Source organism: Channa argus, chromosome 22 (assembly GCF_033026475.1).
Source record: "Channa argus isolate prfri chromosome 22, Channa argus male v1.0, whole genome shotgun sequence".
Classification (NCBI taxonomy): domain Eukaryota; kingdom Metazoa; phylum Chordata; class Actinopteri; order Anabantiformes; family Channidae; genus Channa; species Channa argus.
The window spans coordinates 13,149,351-13,170,086 of NC_090218.1; the positions used below are offsets into that span (position 1 = coordinate 13,149,351).

The window sequence follows — 20,736 nt, forward strand, 5'->3', positions numbered from 1 at the left end:
ACAAACAAAGATGATCCCAGAACACAGGTAATAAAGTAATGCACACACTAGTCACATACTTTCTTTGTTCACCTGTACTTTGTGTAATTCTCATATGAAGATAGGGACTTGTTCACTGCTCTTCCAAAACAACTTTTTGATGGAAAAGAGTAAACCTGACAAATCTTCCTAGTCTTTCTCTCATGGGGCCCTCCTGCATCCAGTTAACCTAAGTGACTCATGTGCTCATTCGCTTGTGTTTCTAGTCTTCCACTTATGGGGCCCTCAAGTAGTCAGTTAATCTCACACACTCAGAATTTAATAGTTTCTCCCCTTATGGGGTCCTCCCGTATGGATCTAACTTATAGTTATTTTACATCATTGCCTTAATACCTGCCAGGGTCAAACCTCAAGTTATTATAGTTATAATGCTACACCTCTTTAGGGGCTTCATGTTTTCAGAAGGTATTTTGAATGTTATCCATTGCATCCACTTCTATGCTGTTGTCAGTCATGCAGAAAGGCCATAGCATGTGGTTATTTCTTTATGCTAAGTGCTATTTTAGAAATAGCTGACAGCTGAGCTATCTTAGACAACTTGTGAATCTGTAAATAACCAATGTCTGGCAGTTCTTGATGTGCTTTTGATTTCGGTCTGAATACCAGGTGGAAAACAAGCAGACTCCTACTTTGGCAGTTGAGACTGATACATCCCCTATAGATCATCCTACGTGTGAGGATTCAAACAAAAATGATCCCAGCACACAGGTAATAAAGTAATGCACACACTAGTCACATACCTTCTTTGTTCACCTGTACTTTGTGTAATTCTCATATGAAGATAGGGACTTGTTCACTGCTCTTCCAAAACAGCTTTTGAGTCAGGATTACTGTTTGGGTAACATGAGTGCATGTGGTTGAGGTAAAAGAGTAAATACAATTTTTTTCTAGTTCTTATGCACCCTGTTAATCTGAGAGATGCATTTGGTCATATGCATGAGTTTCTAGTCTTCCCCTCCCAGGATCCTCAAGTTCACTTAATCCAGGTGGAGTCACTAGTCACACTAGCCATTAGTTACAAATCACTTTTGTTGACCTGTACTTTGTGTAATTCTCTTATGAAGAGATGAATTCCAACTCTTTGTAATTTTATTCAATTGGCTCAATAGCAGTTTGTATCAAAATTAAAGTATATATAATGCAACACGTATTTATTTGATGCATTTTTAAAATTATATTTTTAATGTAATTCATGTCAGCCTCTATGTTGTTTTGCGAGACTTGTTGATGCCTGTCCTAAATATAACTAACATGCTAATTTAGATGATTGTTTTTTGTCTATTCTACTTTTTTAAAATATTTTTTTCCTTTCTAATTATTTGTTTTATTACATTTAGGTTTTCACTGTTAATAGTTTTTCCCTAGTGGACTATTCTGAAACTGATGATACAGACGAAGGCTATATAAACGATGGCTCTCATACAGTCATCCAAATTAACAAAATTACAGAAAACATTCTGGTATGTCTTAAATTCCAGTAAAATGTTCATAGTGTCAAGTGTATAGCATGTGTGTAGCATCAAGTGTTAAAATCCTTGTCCTGTGATTGATTTTTATAAAACATTAACAAAAATTGATTGCCATACCTTAACATTACACCCATTTTGCAGGATAGTGTACCAGATCATTCTGATTTTCTCCAAGATTCAAAGAGTGAGACTGTAGTGGATGAAACTGATAATGAGGATAATGCTGTTCCTAAGCTTAGAAGAACAAAAAGCATTCTGGTATGTCTCTGACAAAATATCGTGTCAGTTCTGTTAATACCAACTAAGTGGATAAGGCAATTTCCAAGCATTTCCCCTGTAATGATTTTTATTTAACATAACTGTTTTTGCAGATGAATAGAATACCACATTTTTCTGATGCACTCTATGATTCAAGTGATGACAGCACAGAGTGTCCTTCATCATCACAATCTAAAAAGGCTTTCCAAAGGCCAAGAAGAAGGTGTTGCCATCCTGTAAGTCTATTTTATTTTTTATCTTACCCTTTAATGCTATTAGTTAGTGGGCAGTGCAATTCAAACTCAGAATTATAATATTGTGCCTTTGTGAATATGTTTGCATAATTTAAACACTTGCACTTTTACCGGAGAAGTCATTTTTTAAACTACGCCTGCGCAGTTTTATGCTGTAGATTCAAATAGTTTGCAATTTTTTTTGTCCCAATAGTTTAACATATCTCAAATTTGTGAATTTACTTTGAATGAAAGTAATTTCACTTAATGCCCCTATAGAGAGTATACTATTCTAACAGGCAGTTGACAAAAGTGTAGCCAAGTTGTCACACTAACACAATAATTTGTAGGGAAAGATATTAACAACATTTTTTTTTTTCTTTAAAAGATTGAAGATAGTCTTATACAATCAGATGAAGCAAGTGGAGAAAGCGAAGAGGAGTATATTCCAAATCCCAGGGAAGAAAGCACAGACAGTGATGGTAGCTTGGAATTATCCCTTGAAAAAAAGAGAGAGAACAACATTGGATCTACTAGTCAGAGAAGAAGCAAGTCTTCTAGTCAGACCCAGTCTGAGTCTAGTCAGAGCAGAAACATAGTTGTTGCAAGTTGTGATTCCACACAAAGATTTCCTGAAGGCACAGCTGATGCAAATGAGGATGAAACTGCACTCCTTGAAGAGCCATCTGTTTTTGTTAATCCAGTTTTGAAAAAGGAGGATGGGTCAAGGAGATATAATAAAAAACATCAGTGCTTGTACTGTGGACAAGTAGTTCAGAAAATGTCAAGACATTTGATGCGTAAACACAAAAATATGATTGATGTTGCCAAAGCTTTTAGTTTGCCAAAGAACTCAAAAGAAAGGCGACTGCAATTAGATTATATCCGAAATAAGGGGAACTTTGAGCACAACACTGAAGTTTTGGAGAGCCACAAAGGCAAACTCATCCCATGGAAACAACCAAAGAAAAGAAAAGAAGGACAGGAATATACACATTGTGTGTACTGCTATGGATTGTTCACAAAAACAGTGATGTGGCGACATTTCAAGGTCTGCAGGTTCAAGCCTCAGGGGAAGCCATCTAAACCAGGAAAAACAAGAGTCCAGGCATTGTGTGCTTTTGCTGAACCTGTTCCACCTGGATTAAGTGAAGCATACTGGAAGTTCTTAAGTGATATGAATCAAGACAAGATTGCAGTAGCAGTTAAAGAAGACAACTGCATTCTACAGTATGGTTACAGGCTGTTTATGAAGAATGAGAAGGTAATCAGCCAACATCAGTACATTCGACAAAAGCTGAGAGAGCTTGGTAGACTGCTATTGGAAGCAAAAAAGATTGCACTTGTGAAGACTATCAAAGATCTCATAAAACCTGAAAAGTACAATCATGTTGTCACTGCTGCAAGATGCCTGGCTGGATTTAGTGATGAAACTGGCAGATATCAACGTCCATCTCTTGCTCGCAAAGTGGGACACAGCTTGCATTCTTTGGCCATGTTTCTCAAGTCTGAAGGATTAAAGAACAAAGATAAACAAACTGTCAAGGATGCTGAGGATTTTGCACAGCTATACCAAGAGAGTTGGAAATTTGACATTGCAAGCCAAGCACTAACCCAGCTTGACCAGACCAAGTGGAATTCTCCTCAACTTCTACCATTCACACAGGATGTCCAGAATCTTCATTGCTACTTGTCTGGAAAACAGCGGAAACAATTGAATGCCCTGAAAGAAGAGCCTTCACCCTCAAACTGGAAAGACCTTGCTAGAGTGACACTGGCACAAGTTATTCTCTTTAACCGCCGGAGAGCAGGAGAGGTATCCAGAATGCCTTTGTCAGTGTACTTATCAAGAGACACATCAGAAACACATGAAGATGTTAACTTGGCCCTTACAGCACTCGAGCAGAAGCTTTGCAAACATTTTATTCGGATAACCATAGTAGGAAAGAGAGGAAGGAAAGTTCCTGTTCTCCTCACTCCAGACATGAGAGAATCACTTGATACTCTGACTGAAAAGCGAGAAGAATGTGGAGTGTTTAATGAAAATGGATACTTGTTTGCATTACCACAATCTGTCCATTACCTCAGGGGTTCAGACTGCATTAGACAATTTGTGAATGAATGTGATGACATAAAAACTCCCAAAGCACTAACCTCAACAAAACTCAGGAAACACATTGCTACCCTATCCACCGTTCTCAATCTCAAGACTACAGAACTTGACCAGTTGGCAGATTTTCTTGGGCATAACATTGAAGTACACAGAAAGCACTACCGTCTTCCAGAGGGCACCCTACAGCTAGCAAAAATAAGTAAAGTTCTCCTGGCAATGGAACAGGGACGGCTAGGAGAGTACAAAGGGAAGAGTCTGGATGAAATTCACCTTGATGTGAATGGTATTAAGACTTATTATATGTCAATGTAAAAAAAAGAAACATTTAAAAAGGACAATTTCTGTCTAATCCTACTTTTAAATGTTTCACTTTAACTAATTGACTTATGAAAAGGGCGAGTTTTGTAGATTAACTTTATCTACAGTCAGCAATTTATGCAGTACTTTATTACACTCTTGATCACATCAGTTTTCAGCTTTCCAATTCATTTTATCAATTAACATTTTAGAAACTGTTGACATGGAGGAGTGTTCACAAGAGGACATAGAAGGTATGTATGTTGTTTTATCTTAAGTGGTTGGAATGAATGATTTCTCAATGGATATGAATACTTTTGACTAGTGCATGTGGATTTTGTTTGGACGATTAAATGCTGGCAGGTTTCTGTAGCTATTGACCACATTTAGGAATAATTTTGCTATTTTTTTAAAGCCAGCATCTATTTTCTATAATGTAAAATAGTACATATGAGAATTCTTTTGTTTGGGGTGTCCTTATCAAGTTTTTAATCATGGGAAACTGTCAGTGGGAATTAATATTAAGGCACCGCTGTTTTCCACTCAATAGAAAAAAGCTGTAAACTCCCTGTAGGGGTGCAGTTCTAGTGAAGTCAAAAAGCTTTTCACACATATTCCAAAGTTCAAAAGAATTCTTACAACTTACAACTATAAAGTAGTGTGGATCCAAGCCTGTTTTAATTATTTATTTTTGCCCATATATCAAGTTGCATTTTCTGTGTAGTCCAACTGAGCTTCTCTAGGTGTGGGATATGGAAATCCAACCTGTTGAGAAAATTAAGCTAAAAAATATAAACTTATAGTATCATTAGTAATTAACAAAATAAAGTAATTTCTATGTTAATCTCAGCAGCAGTGCTTATATATTTGTTATGCTGTAACTGTCGTCATAGTTTTGTTATATATAGATTACATTAAATCACATTTGTTTAGCTTTTATCAAATGAAGAGTGAGCGGTTAGTTGGTATGTAGTACTGTTTGTGTGCTCAATATTTTGGTGTTTAAGCTGTGGACCTGCTGCTTGAAGGATTTGACCACAAAATTATTCTCCCACCCCAATTAGCAAACAACTGCACCAAAATTAAAGAGGAACAATGAGTAATTTCACATTATCTTTCAAACTTATACAATATAGGAGTGGTCTGGGCATGTGCAAATCTCACCCCTTCATGCAGAACCAGACTTTTTAACCCTTGTAGGTTGCTAACATGTAAATTTGATTTAGCACAGCACACAAAACCATGGCAAAATGGAGAAATAGAAATTGTCAATCCCATATGATCAGTTATGCATGATAGCTCCAGTCAGCTTTACTAATAGCTACTTCATATGTTAGTTCTAAATAACTGTCTTAAGTACTTGTAGTAATTTTTTTTTTACTGTACCCAGATTACGGTATTCCAGAAGAACAGGGGACCAAACATGTGGACAGTGTGGCATCCCATCAAGAAGGTACCATCATGGAGTTAGCTCATCATTAAGAGACACACTTGCCATATTAAATTATATTAATTTATACTAGCTATTCTTTTGAGCAATGTAAATCTATTGATTGATCTATTAATCTTGCATATCTAACTCTTTATTTTCTGTACACAGATACCAGTATGGCACTGGTTTCAGAGAATGAGGTCAGTGTGACATCCCTACAAGAATGTACCTCCTCATCAAGTGGCCAAAACCAGAGGAAGTTGGCTAAAAGGAGAGGTCAGCTTAGAATAGTGGTTCCTTCTTGGACCAGCAGGCCCTTTCGATTTCCAAGTTTCTTACCAGCACTTCCAGTTAGTACACAAGCAGATATTACTAGACTAGGACATCACCATCACAAAACGTTTAAAGTGCACTGCTCAAAAAATGCAGGTCATTGAAGGGCATCCGTGGGCATCACCCACTTCAGTGACGTAGTATATTTTGGTCTTGTTTATAACCAATGTGGAGTTGGGCATTAAGTGAAGTATATGAACTTTAAATCTCTAGGTAACAATTGCATTAACTATGGAAGGCTTTGAAGGGTGCACAATCAGTTTACTCGTGGAGTGAAGAATGGATATGTGCGAGATGGGGGATGGAGAGGAAGATGATACACATCATACATGGTTTCTGTGTGTAGGGGGTATAATGTCCCCATTTGGAGGTCTGTAAGTATACAGCAGTTTGGGTTTAACATAGTCTTTCCCAAAACTGAATGACTGTGGAGGAGTCCTTTATGGCCTTTGAACCAATTCAGTACTGCAGTGAATATGTGATTAATCTAGTTGTGTTTCCTTTCAGGTTAAGATTTGAAGTTTTTAAATCTAAAATATAATATGATCTTCTTATGCACATTTAGGTAATCAAACTGCAGTGAAAAGAAGCTGGACACCAGAGGAATGTGCTGCAGTAGAAAAGCATTTACGAAAATGTATAGTGATGAAACAAGTTCCAGGTAAGGTGGACTGTGAACGTTGCATTGCTGCAGAACCTCAAGCTCTGGGAAACCGAGACTGGAAAGCAGTTAAATACTTCATAAAAAATCGAATTACTACCATGAGAAGAAAGGTACAGTAGAAGAGCTTTAATGAACGGGTAGAAACACAAGGCTGGTCCTTTGTTCTATACTTTCTGTTGATGCCTGTTTGAAGGTAATCATGTTTTTCTCAGTTCCTTCACCATGCCCTCTTTGGTGTCTGTTCAGCTATGACATTTTATCACAAAATTCTTCCCACTACCCTACAGATCTCAAATATTTTTCATTTATGAAGCAAGAACACACTACACACACATACAGAATTTTAGTTCAAGAGTATGGCTATGTTATTGGTTTACAGTTGGTGTCCTCTGTTCTGCAGTCTCTTTTGTTTTTTCTCATTATGCAAAAGCAGAAGTTTACATTCCCTTATTTTGAAATGGTAAAAATGGTAATAAAGTGATTAACATTTGATTTGTATAAGCCAATTTTTGCTCTTTCAAAATAAGTTGGATGCAAGTTTTTGCATCCAGCTATGTTAATATGTGCTCCATAAGCTCAAATCCTTGAGTTTTTTTTTTTTTTTTTCTGAAATGTTTTGTGTAAAACAGCAAACTGCAGAAATAAAAGGGAAAATCCCTATACCGCGTGGTTTGGTAATTGAGAAGAGATTCAAGTTTGAGTATTCTAATATCGTCGTCTTCATAATGCTCTTATCTTTCATTAACTTGAAGTGGCAAAATGTGAAATGTTTGGTGTAAAGGAATAACAGATGTGGAATAGAGAGAATGTAAAGTAGAATATAAATCCCTGATACTGCCCTGCATTTTCTTTAAAAACAAGGTAAAGGAAAAATAACAGAACTAATTTCTCCAGATGAAGATTTTGTTCCCTGCTAAGACACGTAAACTGGAAATATGCATGTGTGTGTGAAGGTGGATCTCATAAATACTGACCGTTAGAAAGAGACCCCACAAGCAACAAAAAAACGGGCATGAAAAATTAAGTTTTATATTCTGTGATTTAAAAGTGAAATTTTTAATTCTAATTTTTTTTTAGATTTGTGTGATTTTTTATAGCGGTGTAGAACCACTGGATAGGGTGGACCCTACCAGTGGGTAAAAAACTAGCGGGCCCCGCAAGGGAGGTAAACAAGTATGTGTGTGTGTGTGTGTGTGTGTGTGTGTGTGTGTGTGTGTGTGTGTGTGTGTGTGTGTGTGTTCTCTTCCATCCTTCTGCGGCTGTAAATAAGAAATGTCGCCAGTTCTGGGTAAACAACAGCAGGATGGTGGAATTAAAAATTAGAGAAATAAAGATTAGAGAATAAACAGATGCAATATTTGCAATATTATATATTTTTCCTCCTGCAGATGTGGAGCTGTTTTCTTCTTGTAGGACAATCAGCCAAATCCACTCATCGTTCACCTTCCAAGATAATTCACTTATGGTGCTGGCACAGATAAAAGTCATTGAGTAGTGGAACAGGACAGAATCTGTCTGTCACAGTGATCCTTCAGCTGAGCCACAGTAAAATACTGTTAAATCCCTTTTTTCACTTTTAAAATCTGTGTCACCAGAATAATAATTTTCAAAATTAAATTATTAATTTAAAGAGGCTCCGCTGTGATTTAGTGTGGTGAACCAGGTAAAATTTTAGTTAATGTATTTGACTTGGAAAATTATTTTGAGCCTTTGTATCTTCTTTTCCTTTGGGCTGTTCCCTTTCAGGGGTCTCCACAGCGAATCATGTGCCTCCATCTAACTCTGTCCTCTGCATCCTCTTCTCTCACACCAACTAACCTCATGTCCTCCCTCACTACATACGTAAATCTCCTCTTTGTTCTTCCTCTAGACCTCCTGTCTGGCAGCTCCAACCTCAGCATCCTTCTACCGATATATTCACAATTTCTCCTCTGAACATGTCCAAACCACCTCAATCTGGCTTCTTTCCCTTTATCTCCAAACATCTAACATTATCTGTCCTTCTGATGTCCTCATTCCTGATCCTGTCCATCCTCATCACTCCCAAAGAGAACCTCAACATCTTAAGCTCTGCTACCTCCAGCTCTGCCTCCTGTCTTTTCTTCAGTGCCACTGTCTCTAAGCCGAACAACATCTCTGGTCTCACCACAGTCTGGAACAACTTTCCTTTCATTCTCACTGATAATCTTTTATCACACAACACACCTGACACTTTTCTCCACCCGTTCCAAACTGCTTGCACTCGCCTCTTCACCTGGGCCTAAGTACTTATTTGAGCCTGTGTATCATGCGGTCAAAATGGAAGTTGTAGTACTGTGATTTTTCCTTTCGTGCCAAACCTGCCCGGTGTGGATCCTGAGGTTAAATCTTTGTCACTTGAAACATTCTGCACAGCATGTTCTGGGTTCTACCTGCTAAATACGTCTGGTATCATATGATCAGGGCATTTTGGGAGGAGGTGGACGATGAAGTGGTTGTGTCAGGGCCTCCTCAGACCAATCTTCGTCAAGTAGTTTTGTGGGGGCAGCACAAAAAAGTACAGAAGACACAGACAGGCTTTAACATCCTAGTGCAAGAAGACTGCAGTGCACTTAAAATCCAGTGAATTTGTTCCTAACACTGTGACCACACTCAGTCTGTTGTTGCCCTGAGAAAGACAACATGAGGGCACATCCTGCTAATGGAGTCGACTATTCCACTGAACTACCGGTGCTCAGGTGCAGCAACAAGGATGAAGATTGAAATAGTCAAAACATCAGCTTTGCTCATGTTGCACCAGGAAGGAAATGCATTAAACACTATTGTTTTTGAAATCAGGGATGCACACAGTGAGTTTAAATGGAAAACTGAACAGAGCTGTGTCTGTGTGCAGCTGTGTGATTGAAGAAGACAGTTAGAAATGTCAACTTTCCAGAGTTGAATATCTCTGCTTGTGTCTCTCATGGATTCTCTCTCTCTCTCTGCTCAGAAGTTCAAACAGCATCTCTAATGTCGTCTCCTGCCTCCCCAGAGCCTCTCTGTCTGTTGCCTCACTGTTTTCATACCTCATTTACCGTCCTCATCAGTGCCTCCTCCGGCTGCTGCAGCTTCGAGGTCGATCTGTAGGTGCTGTGTTGTTTGAGATGAAAGATTTGGAGTGGGGGTTGGAGGGAGGGAGAATCCCATCACTATGACCTTCAGCACCTCAGAAAATTGAGGCGAAAGCTGCAGCCATTACACTGTAATCTGCTACACACACACACACACACACACACACACACACACACACACACACACACACACACACACACACACACACACACACACACACACACACACACACACACACACACAGTCTCCCTCTAAGGCTGTATTTACATCACAGCAGGACTCACACTTCATCTGAATCAGGAGGTGATTAATATGCAGGTTGTTCTGAGCTGCAGCAGCACTGATGATGTGAGGAACAGCCTGAATAGGATGATTTCCAAAAGAGGTTTATTATTTTTATTCCTGTCGTCACAACAGTGGATTGGAAATGAAAATAAACATGATTTAAAGTGCAGATTCCCTGCTTTATTTTAACGGTTTAGGTATTTAGGTACCAAAAAAATAAAATTCATATGCATCAAGTCTTTTCTGCTGGAGGTTTTGATTTAAGCCACAGAGGACAAACGGGTTTGTTTAATGAAAACTCAAGTTTTAATAATCTTTCATCTTCACCAGGCTCTGATGTCACTTTAAAGCTTTAATCTTTAGCACCTTTTTAAACCATCTTCACTCCACACACATCCTGTTTTTGTCAGTACAGAAAAGCTCAAGGATTTAATAAAACTCACTTTTTTTTCACCCCCCACCCCACAGTACTCGTTGGCTGGCTGCCTGCTGTCCCTTCACCACAGCGAGAAGCCCGACCATGAGGAGGTGTGTGAGTTCAGGCCGTACACCTGTCCATGTCCGGGGGCAACCTGCAAGTGGCATGGCTCGCTGGAGGCCGTCATGCCTCACCTGATGCACGCACACAAGTCCATCACCACGCTGCAGGTCGGCACTTTTACATTCACATCAACACTTTGTAACAAGAAAAGAAAATGTGTGTTTGAATAGAGCCAAGGTATTTAATGATGGAGGGCATCACTACAGCAAAATCTACCAATTATTTTCTTTATCGCTCAATTAAGCAGTTGATTAAAAGCAAAAAGTCGTAAGAGCCTGAACTCGCTTTGCCAGACATTTTGCTTTAAATGATTATAAGAAACGTTAAGTATTTTACTGCTGATCAACTGTTTGGATTCATCTACTCATTGTGCAAATTGCTCAGAGATTATTTTACAAAATAAAATGCAGAATTTCTTGTTTACGCCCTGATCATCATAGAGATCAAATAGTTGTAATAATAGTTGAGACCTATTCTGTTGCTCAGACTCTGCTGAGGTTCTGGTGTTTGGGGCAGAACACCTGCTAGCACAGACAGAAAAGGAAAGGAGAGATTAAACTGTGTCTTTGTCTCTGCAGGGGGAGGACATCGTCTTCCTGGCGACAGACATCAACCTGCCAGGTGCTGTGGACTGGGTCATGATGCAATCGTGCTTCAGCCATCACTTTATGCTGGTCTTGGAGAAGCAGGAGAAGTACGAAGGCCATCAGCAATTCTTTGCTGTCGTGCTGCTCATTGGGACCCGCAAGCAGGCCGAGAACTTCGCCTACCGCCTGGAGCTCAACGGCAGCCGCCGTCGACTGACCTGGGAGGCCACGCCACGCTCCATCCACGACGGGGTGGCGGCCGCCATCATGAACAGCGACTGCCTGGTGTTCGACACCTCCATCGCTCACCTGTTTGCTGACAATGGCAACCTGGGGATCAACGTCACCATCTCCATGTGCTGACGGAGCTGTTTCAGTCTCATACTGGAGACGGACATCACAATGCAGGACAGGGTTGAGAGTCTTGCTGTGGTGACAGGGTCTCCCAAAGTGGACTCCATAGTCCTGCAGTATTGGTAATACAGCTGTGCAGCAAGAGTCGGAACTTTTGAAGCTGTGTCAAACCTAAACAAGTCATAAGACAAGCAGATGTTCATGTTGAGCCACAAGCAGAGGACGAAGGACCAATCCTCAGACCAGTGTCCCTTATCCATAAGTGGGAGCTCAGACCTGTTGCTTCCTGACTCTGGGTCGAACAGAAACTGAGCTGCTCTCAGGTTGTTCTGAATAAGTTCTGGTTTCATCAGAGGAGGCAAACACCTTCTGTACCTCAGCAGAGTATTAGTAGTATTAGCTCCCCTCAGCCCCACTGCATCCTCACCACAGTCTGATCTGTGCTGCGTTATCAGGGTTGACTTTCACCAGCAGAGTCAGAATACGGCAGCTGACGAGAGACGAAATGATGTGACGGCTTTAAGGTTTAACATTAACTTTACATTACAAACATAGTAAAACTATGTGTGTGTGACCGGGGTCAGCATGTCTGCATCTACACAACAACATGTGAGACACTGTGTACAGAGGTAGTACAAGTACACAAACTCAGAACTCAAATAAATTTGAAGAATTGAGCTAAAACACTCACTGCTACAAGTACTAGTTGTAATAGTTTACTCAAGTAAAAGTACCAAGCAGAATATTTACATTTCAGTTACAAACATACTCAAATAAGAAAACTGTCTATTTTAAACAATACTGATTATGGTACTAATGGAACAATATGAAAAGTAATTAATAATAACTAAAGGTCAAAGGTCACAGTTGGTAAAGGTGGAGCTGATTTTAACCACTTTATGTGCTGACAGGTGGTTAACACATATGATTCTTAAGCATTTATTAATTCATCATATTTTGAAAAACCACCAGGTGGTGTTAATGTTGAGGCTCTGTTGAATGTTGAGCCTTGTTTGGTTGATTGAAGTGTGTTAACCTTTAACCTTTAACAGTGGCCCCTGTATAAAGATGTTAACACAATTCCATATGTCAGAATAGATTTATAAACTGTTAATAGCAATTCTCTAATATTAATAGAGAAGAAGCTTATGGATTGAACTGTTTTTTGGTATTTGAGCAAATTAAACACCTGAAATATGAAGTGAATTCATCACATTGATGTAAAAAAAAAAACCTGCATTCAACTTTTAAAACTCATTCCTTTGCACTGTTGCCTGCAGTGATCAGCTACAACCAGAAATATAGATTTTAAAGCGACGGACAAAATCTCTGACAGTTGTCAGTGATGTTGTTGTTGTTGTTGTACGACACAGACAGGTGACAAAGGAAAACGGACATATCAGTAAAGTGTTGGGCCACCACGTGGCACCAGAACAGCTTCGGTGCTCTTTGGCAGTGAGTCTCCAAATCTCCCTCAGGTGCTTTTGCTGATGAAGGTGGAGAACGTGGTCTACCTCATCGGTCCAGAATCTCTCCCCGGTGTTCATATCTGCTTTTGTTGCATTATTCAGGTTTCTCCTTTAATTTGCTGCCTGTCTGCGTGTGTCAGGGCTGCAACTAACTGATTTTCATTATCAATTAATCTGACATCAAGCACTAAATAATAAAGGCTAAAAACAGCTGAACGTTTATCTTTAAAAATGAACAGGACAGTTTCCAGTTGTTAGAATTCATGTTGCACAAATGGTAACTTCCTGCACATTAGACCGAAGCTTCAAACACAATTCTGACCCTGAGAATATGACACGGTGAGAAAACTGCTGACATGCAGAGGACATGTACACAAACAAGTACCACTTACTTTGCATTGTTGATGACATATCAGCCACTGTGTGTGTGCGTGTGTGTGTGTGTTCTAAATGTGCAGTTTTGTTGGGTTTTTTTTGTCACATGACTGTAAAGTAAAATCTTTCAGACTCTTGGTTGGAGGAATCACAGTGGGATCTGAGACTGTAAACACCAGTTTTGATCATTTTACAGACAAACGATTCAGTTTCTGTATAAACTGACTTGGCAGATCAATAGATTCTGAATATATCTGTTGGTTGCAGCGTTTCTTTTTGTAAAATAAGCTGTGATCCATATCTAAAAGCCTCAACTCTTAGTTTGAAACTTGTTCAGGACTGTGGACAGTTTAACTTGTGGAACCAGTTAATCCTCAGATAAAAGCAGTGAACTCTCCTCCTTTCTTTCCCACCACCGACCTTTGTCTGACTAACTCTTGGTGCTGATGAGCTTCATCTTTTTATTTCATTTTTACAGAAAACCCACCCAGGGAAACATCACTCAGACTCTTTTACAAGACAAATACACGAAAAACTGAAGCTGCTTTCTTGTTTAAAACCACAGCGACATGATGGTTGGACATGATTTGGGCCTCATGCACGAGCATTTTCATATTCTTCTCCCAAAAGACTTTTCACTGTTAACTTTCTCTTAACAGCACAGACTTGTTGTTCAAATGTGCAACTAAAATCCCTGTAGAAGATGATTCTGTGGTGAAGACCTTCTCTCACTGTGTTCCTGACTGTGTGTGTGTGTGTTGTATACGAGCACCAACCCCAGCTTGTGCTGCTCGTTTGTGCACACATTTTGAGTCCCAGTGCTGCTAGAGTCATTTTCTCAACACTCACCCAAACTCTGAGGATTCAGGAAATCCCTTCAGAGACTCTTCTAGTTGTAATGAGTCACAGATTATCTGGGTCATTCATGGAAAAACATAACATCAATGTGTTTCTCAGGTATGACAAAGATGGTGGCAGGAAATCATTGTTAGTTTTGAATAAGTCCAGTTCGAACTGGCTGCAGATCCTCTGTTGCAAATCAAAGGTTTCTTTAATTGAATAAAAAAAAAAAAAAAAAGCCATATGTGCTGTAGGTTCCGTTCACCTGGTTCTATTTTCTATTCAAAAACTCAGAGAAAATAAAACAGCAGTGGAAACATGACTTGATCTGTGTGGGGCCTCCTCACATGTCCACCACATGTCCACCACATGTCTCTCTTTGTGAACTTGAACTGAAGCAGTTTTACTCATCTTATTGTGTACTAGTACACAATAAGTACTCAAAAGTACAAGTAATTGTCTTAACAAATCAATAAAATCACCAGTGGTGGAAGAAGCTCTCAGATCAGATAAATAAACTTAACAGCAGCACAGTGTAGAAACATTATGACACTTTTAGCACCAAAAGTACATTTTATGCAGAAACTCTCATTTCACATTCATGAATGTAGAAGGAGCTGATTCTAATGACCTTTGACTCTATTGTGATGATCATGGTTTTATTTTACAACACCAATTCCAAAGAAGTTGGGATATTGTCTAAAACAAATAAAAAGCAATGATTTGCAAGTCTCATCAACCAATGTTTTATTCACAATAGAAGATAAATAGCTTATCAGAAACTGAGACATTTGACCATGTCATGGAAAATATTAGCTCATTTTGAATTTGATGGCAGCAACACATCGCAAAAAAGTTGGAAGAGGGGCAACAAAAGGCTGGAAAAGTAACAGCTGCAAATCACAAACGAATGGAGCATTTAAAAACTAATCAGGTTAATTAGCAACAGGTCAGTAACATGACTGGGTATAAAAGGAGCATTTCAGAAAGGCAGAGTCTCTCAGATGTAAAGATGTGCAGAGGTTCACCAATCTGTGACAAACTGTCTCGTGGAACAATTTCAGAAAAATGTTCCTCATTGTAAAATTGCAAAGACTTTAAAGATCCCTAAATCTACAGTAGATGATATCATCAAAAGATTCAGAGAATCAGGAGGAATCTCTGTGCAGAAGGGACAAGGCCAAAGGTCAAAACTGGACGGTGTGGTCTTTGAGTCCTCAGGCAGCATTGCATTAAAAACAGGCCTGATTCTCTACTGGACATCACTGCATGGGCTCAGGAACAGTTCACTGTACAAACCACTAATGTTAGTTAAAGCTGTATCATGCAAAGAAGAAGCCAGATGTGAACATGACCCAGAAATGCTGCTGTGTTCTCTGGGCCAAAGCTCATTTAAAATGGTCTGAGGCAAAATGGAAAACTGTTCTGTGGTCAGATGAATCAAAATTTGAAATAGTTTTTGGAAACCATGGATACTGTGTCCTGCGGACTAAAGAGGAGAGGGACCGTCCAGCTTGTTACCAGCAGACAGTTCAAAAGTCTGCATCACTGATGGTATCTGGGTGCATTAGTGCCTATGGTCAACATCCCCCTCTTATAACTTTTATATAACGATGTGTTGCTGCCATAAATTCAAAATGAGCTAATATTTTCCATGAAATGTTAAAATGTCTGTTTCAACATCTGATATGTTGTTAATGTTCTATTATAATATAAGGTATTTATTGTTTTTATTGAGGGTTTTGCACATCATCCAAACTTCTTTTTGTTTTCTTTTCAGTAAGTAGAATCTGAAAAGTATCTACAATTATTTAATAAATGCAGTGGAGTCAAAATCTGAAGTAGCAGAAATACTCAAAGTAGAAATACCTCTAAAATGTACTTAGCTGCAGTACCTTTTGTTCTTCTGCAGTGATTTAAAGGGCGACTTCGCCAATTTTTAACTGTCTATGGCTTTAGTTTAGGGGAAAAATGTACATTAATGATTTTAAACTTCCCTCTGACTTCCCTATATTAAAATATTTCTCTGCTGCTTGCTGAAAAACTCCACCAGATGACATCACCCGAAGGAGTTTTTCATCATTAGGAGTTCAGATGATGTCATCTGGAGGAGCTCTGGAAAAGGAGGTTGACCATGATTTGAACCTCCATTTGACCAACATGACATAATCTGAACTGAAGGTTCCTCCAACTGATGTCATCTGGAAGCTTTTTTCAGTTAGAAGTACAGATATTTTGACATAGGGAAGTCAAAGGAAAGTTTAATGGCATTTATGTACATATACTACCCAAACTAGAACCAAACGAAAAAAGTCCAAAATCGGTGAAGACGTCCTTTAACGCCACCAGCATCAACCAGTCAAGTCATTCTCACATGTACAGGGTCAGATGGCATTGAGTGATAAACTTACATTTTTCTTTTGCAGATTTTCTGAGAACGCACACAAAAAAAACAAAACACTTGCGTCACTTGTAACTGATTTCACTTCGAAAATTAAATCATGCTACCAATGTCAAACAATAATAAAAGCTGGTTGTTGAGGTAATCGTGATGAAATAAAAGTTTTTGAAGTCACAAGTTTTCCATCATGTCTTCTGTTCGGCAAAGGAACACAGGCGGTGACAGACTCAGCTGAGGCTCATGGGTAATGTAGTATTACATGAAAAGCTAATTCAAATTAATTCAGCCTGCCACACTTTTTCTGAACATTGTTTTTCAACTCATGAATCAAATGTCTAATTTATTTGGTTAATTTCACATTTAAATTCATTTTAAAAAGTCTTGATATTAATAGCAGCGGTAAATACCAACACTGTGTTGTAGTCATACAGATATCACCAACATATGGTGAATATTTGTACTTTGTAATGGCTTAAAAACAACTTCTTAAAAAGCAACAATACCACAGTTATTTTTTATTACAAAACTCATTTACAAATATAAAACCAATCATGTCATGAGTGGACACCAGCACAACTAGAGAGAATGACGTTTGTGATAAGTACAACAGTATATGGAGGACAAAAGGAGTCTCTTCACTCATACATAAATGCATAAATACATAAAATTATTACATAAAGAATGAAAACGTGAAATATATAAATGTTTGTTTGTTATAAATGACATTTCATTATGTAATTATGTTTCATGTATTTATCAATTTAAAATAATTCAATCAAATTTTTTATATTTATGAATATTCCACCTAGAATATTTTTGGCTGAATTTGTCGTTTGTCCTTCATCACACTCATATGTCTGCCTGTCTCGATCAGTCTTCATCTCTGTCCATCTCTTGTCTCTGTCCTTGCGTTCGCTATCACCATCTCTGACTATCTTCTTCTATCATGGTCTCTCTCTGTGTCTCTTCTTCTGTTGTCGTCTCTGTCTCTGTCCATCTCTCTTCTTCTCTCATCTCTGTCAGTGTCTCTTCTTCTCTCCCCGTCTTTGTCCACATCCCTTCTTTTTTCATCTTTGTCCCAGTCAGCATCTCTTCTTCTCTCTCCGTCTCTGTCTCTCTCTCTCCTTCTTTCATCTCTGTCCCGGTCAGCATCTCTTCTTTTTTCTCCATCTCTCTCTGTCTCTCTGTGTCGGTCATCTCTCTCTCTGCCCATTTCTCTCCGTCTCTCATTGTCTCTGTCTGCCTCTCGTCTCCTGTCTCTGTCGTTCTCCCTATCTGTGTTTCTCCTCCTGTCTTCTTCCGTCTCTCGTCCCCTGTCCTCTTCGTTGTCCCTCGCTCTCTGAAAGTTTTGCAGCCCCCCCTGTGGCGCCCCCCTCTGGTTGTATTTATCATAAGCGGTGTCCTCTTTCTCCTCTTTGACTTTAACAGGAGGAAGAGGAGGAGTTGAGGTAGATGCAGGAGCCACCCTCTCTTTCTCTGCCTTCTTCTTCTTCTCTTTCTTCTTCTTCTTCTTCTTCTCCTTCTTATCTGTGACAGGAAATGGAAAAATAAAAGTCCATCCCAAACTGGTTCTCACATCAGTATATTAAACAGGAAGTGACCTCACCTTTCTTGGCCTTTTTTACAGGTATGCTGTACTGCTCGTCTTCCTCTGAGGAAGAGGATGACTCGGGACCTTTGGGAGCGCAGCCCTCCTCCCTCAGACGTTTGGTCACATCGTCAATCTCGTCTGAATCTTTGGGAGGACGGTAGTCTTTGACGTGGTCCACACGAATGGTCCGGCCCTTAATCTGACGTAAGAGACAGAAACAATCGAGATGGACACGGAGGCGGGACTGTAATCAACACACTGAACCAAAAGGTGTTTTGCGCATTCGTCACCTTGATGCCGTTGAAGTTGTCCACGGCCAGGATGGTGCTCCTCTGGTCCTCGTAGCAGAGGAAGCAGAAACCTTTGGACTTGCCCGTCTTTTTGTCGCGCACCAGGTTAATGTTGACCACCTCCCCGTACCTGTACAGGTGTTGGGGAGAAGTGGAAAGTTAACGCTCTCTAACTGTGTTCCTGAGGGCAGGTAAAAAGATGAGGACAGAGGGAACTTACTGAGAGAAGACGCAGACGATGTCTCCTTCAGTCAGCTCGTAGGGAAATCCTCCTGCAGGAAACACAAACAGATCAGATGCAAGCACAACAACTTCTTTTCCGTTCTTCCTTTAACGTCTTTCCACCCTTCAGCTTTTCTTCAACCTTTTTTAAATCTATATTTCCTTCTTTCCATTTTTCCCTTTCTTCTTTTTCTGCCTCTTTCCCTTCCTACCTTTTCTATATTCCTATTGATTCTTTTCAACATCAACCATCAACCAGTCAACTCATTCTCACATGAATAGGATCAGATGGCATAGAGTGATAAACCTACATTTTCTTTTGCAGATTTTCTGAGAACGTATAAAAACAACGTGCCTCACGTTTGTAACTGATTTCACTTAGAAACAAATTAAATCATGTTTTTTATTTAAAATATATTTTTAGTCTTTTACGCTTTAAATAAACCCCAATGATGACTAAAGGCCCAAACACGATGGTGCTACTTTGGCACAGGAGGTAGAGCGGGTGTCCACCAATCCTGCAGTTGTTGGTTCGATCCCCTGCTTCTCCGGTCACATGTCTAAGTGTCCTTGAGCACTGAAGCCCAACTTAGTTGCTCCTGGTGAGTGTTGGTCTGCTCCCCCATCAGATTATGAGTGTGTGTGATTGTGAATGAGAATCAGTTTAAAGTGCTTTGAGTACCAATAGGTAGAAAAGCACTATATAAGTGCAGAGCATTTACCATATAACAATAAAGTTATTTTACGATCGTTCAGTGTTGCTGGCAGTTTGATTTACCTTGTCTAACACTATAAGGATGTTGATCTAAAATAATACCAGTGGTCAAACATCACATCTGTTACTCTGTGTCTCATGTTAAATCATAAACACATATAACCAATCCACCTAGAGTTTCTCTTACCAACAAATATCCAGGCGCTGTCTTTGTACACAGTGTGCCAGGAAACAGACTCCTTCACCCCGAGGTCAGCCTCACGCTCATTCAGCTCATTGATCAACTTCACCTTTGTTAGTGGACTGAGAAAAAAAAAAAACACATTTGTTTTACTTTTTCTGATGATTTCCAGCGGTTTCTCTGCAAATATCATCAGGAATTAATTAGAGTCTCTGACGTTCACTGGACTTTTTCTGAGAGTTGACGCACCTGAGCACATCACAAGCTCTGAAATATGAAGCCATCTCTCAGTGGGCTACTTTTTTGCATTACCTTTGTAGGTGTTGCTATCCATTTTTTTTTTAAAATAATGCATTTAGGTTTAATATGAACCATCAAATTCTGCAAATGAACCAACTTGGACCGTGGAGCAGCATAACGATAATGTTCAATCACACCGCAAAACTTTGATGTGATTTAAATATGAGCCGCAAGGCTGATGCCAAATTCAACGGCAGCTCTTTCATTTTTTAATGTCAACAGTATGTTTTATGAGAAAGTTAACATTAAGCGGGCGGTGGAATCTGGGCTTTTTGAACAGGTTCCGGCTGGAGGTATAAAATGCGTTGGTTAGCAGTTAGCACTAGCTAAAACCCCCATCTACATCAGAAGACAGATCTCACAACGGTCACAATAAAGACCAAGCAACCAACATAAACCTAGATAATAAGTTTCATGGGAAAATGTTCACTTACTTCATGGCGAACTACATGGAACACAAACCGGTGTTATGATGGAAATCGTTTTGGGGACGTAAGTCGTTTCCGTGTGCGGCGCCGCCGCTGCTGCCGCCTGCTGTTCGGGTGTCTTAATTGCACAGCACGTTTACGTGTCCATAGAACTAAACGAACGCTTTTCAGTAGGTATTTAAATCTGTATATGATCTTAACATCTGAATACGTATTTTAAAACCCTCTA

The 20,736-nt window shown here is 39.4% G+C and overlaps 2 protein-coding genes across 2 annotated transcripts in view; one reads left to right on the top strand and one right to left on the bottom strand.

Annotated features, from left to right (window-relative positions):
- siah2l (seven in absentia homolog 2 (Drosophila)-like) overlaps positions 1–17,160 on the top strand; it is a 33,732-nt gene extending 16,572 nt beyond the window's left edge. The window contains exons 2-3 of the mRNA XM_067492634.1: positions 10,682–10,861; positions 11,333–17,160. Of these exons, the coding sequence (XP_067348735.1) occupies positions 10,682–10,861; positions 11,333–11,704 (552 nt within the window). The 3' untranslated portion in view covers positions 11,705–17,160. The remainder of the gene's footprint in view (positions 1–10,681; positions 10,862–11,332) is intronic.
- Positions 17,161–17,280: 120 nt separating this feature from the next.
- On the bottom strand, positions 17,281–20,646 carry rbmx2 (RNA binding motif protein X-linked 2). Its single transcript, XM_067492668.1, has 6 exons — positions 20,514–20,646; positions 19,786–19,901; positions 18,882–18,933; positions 18,662–18,791; positions 18,387–18,570; positions 17,281–18,307 (listed from the first exon to the last, which is right to left on the bottom strand). The coding sequence occupies exons 1-6, from the start codon at positions 20,516–20,518 to the stop codon at positions 17,712–17,714; spliced, it is 1,083 nt and encodes a 360-aa protein (XP_067348769.1). The 5' UTR covers positions 20,519–20,646; the 3' UTR covers positions 17,281–17,711.
- Positions 20,647–20,736: the final 90 nt, after the last annotated feature.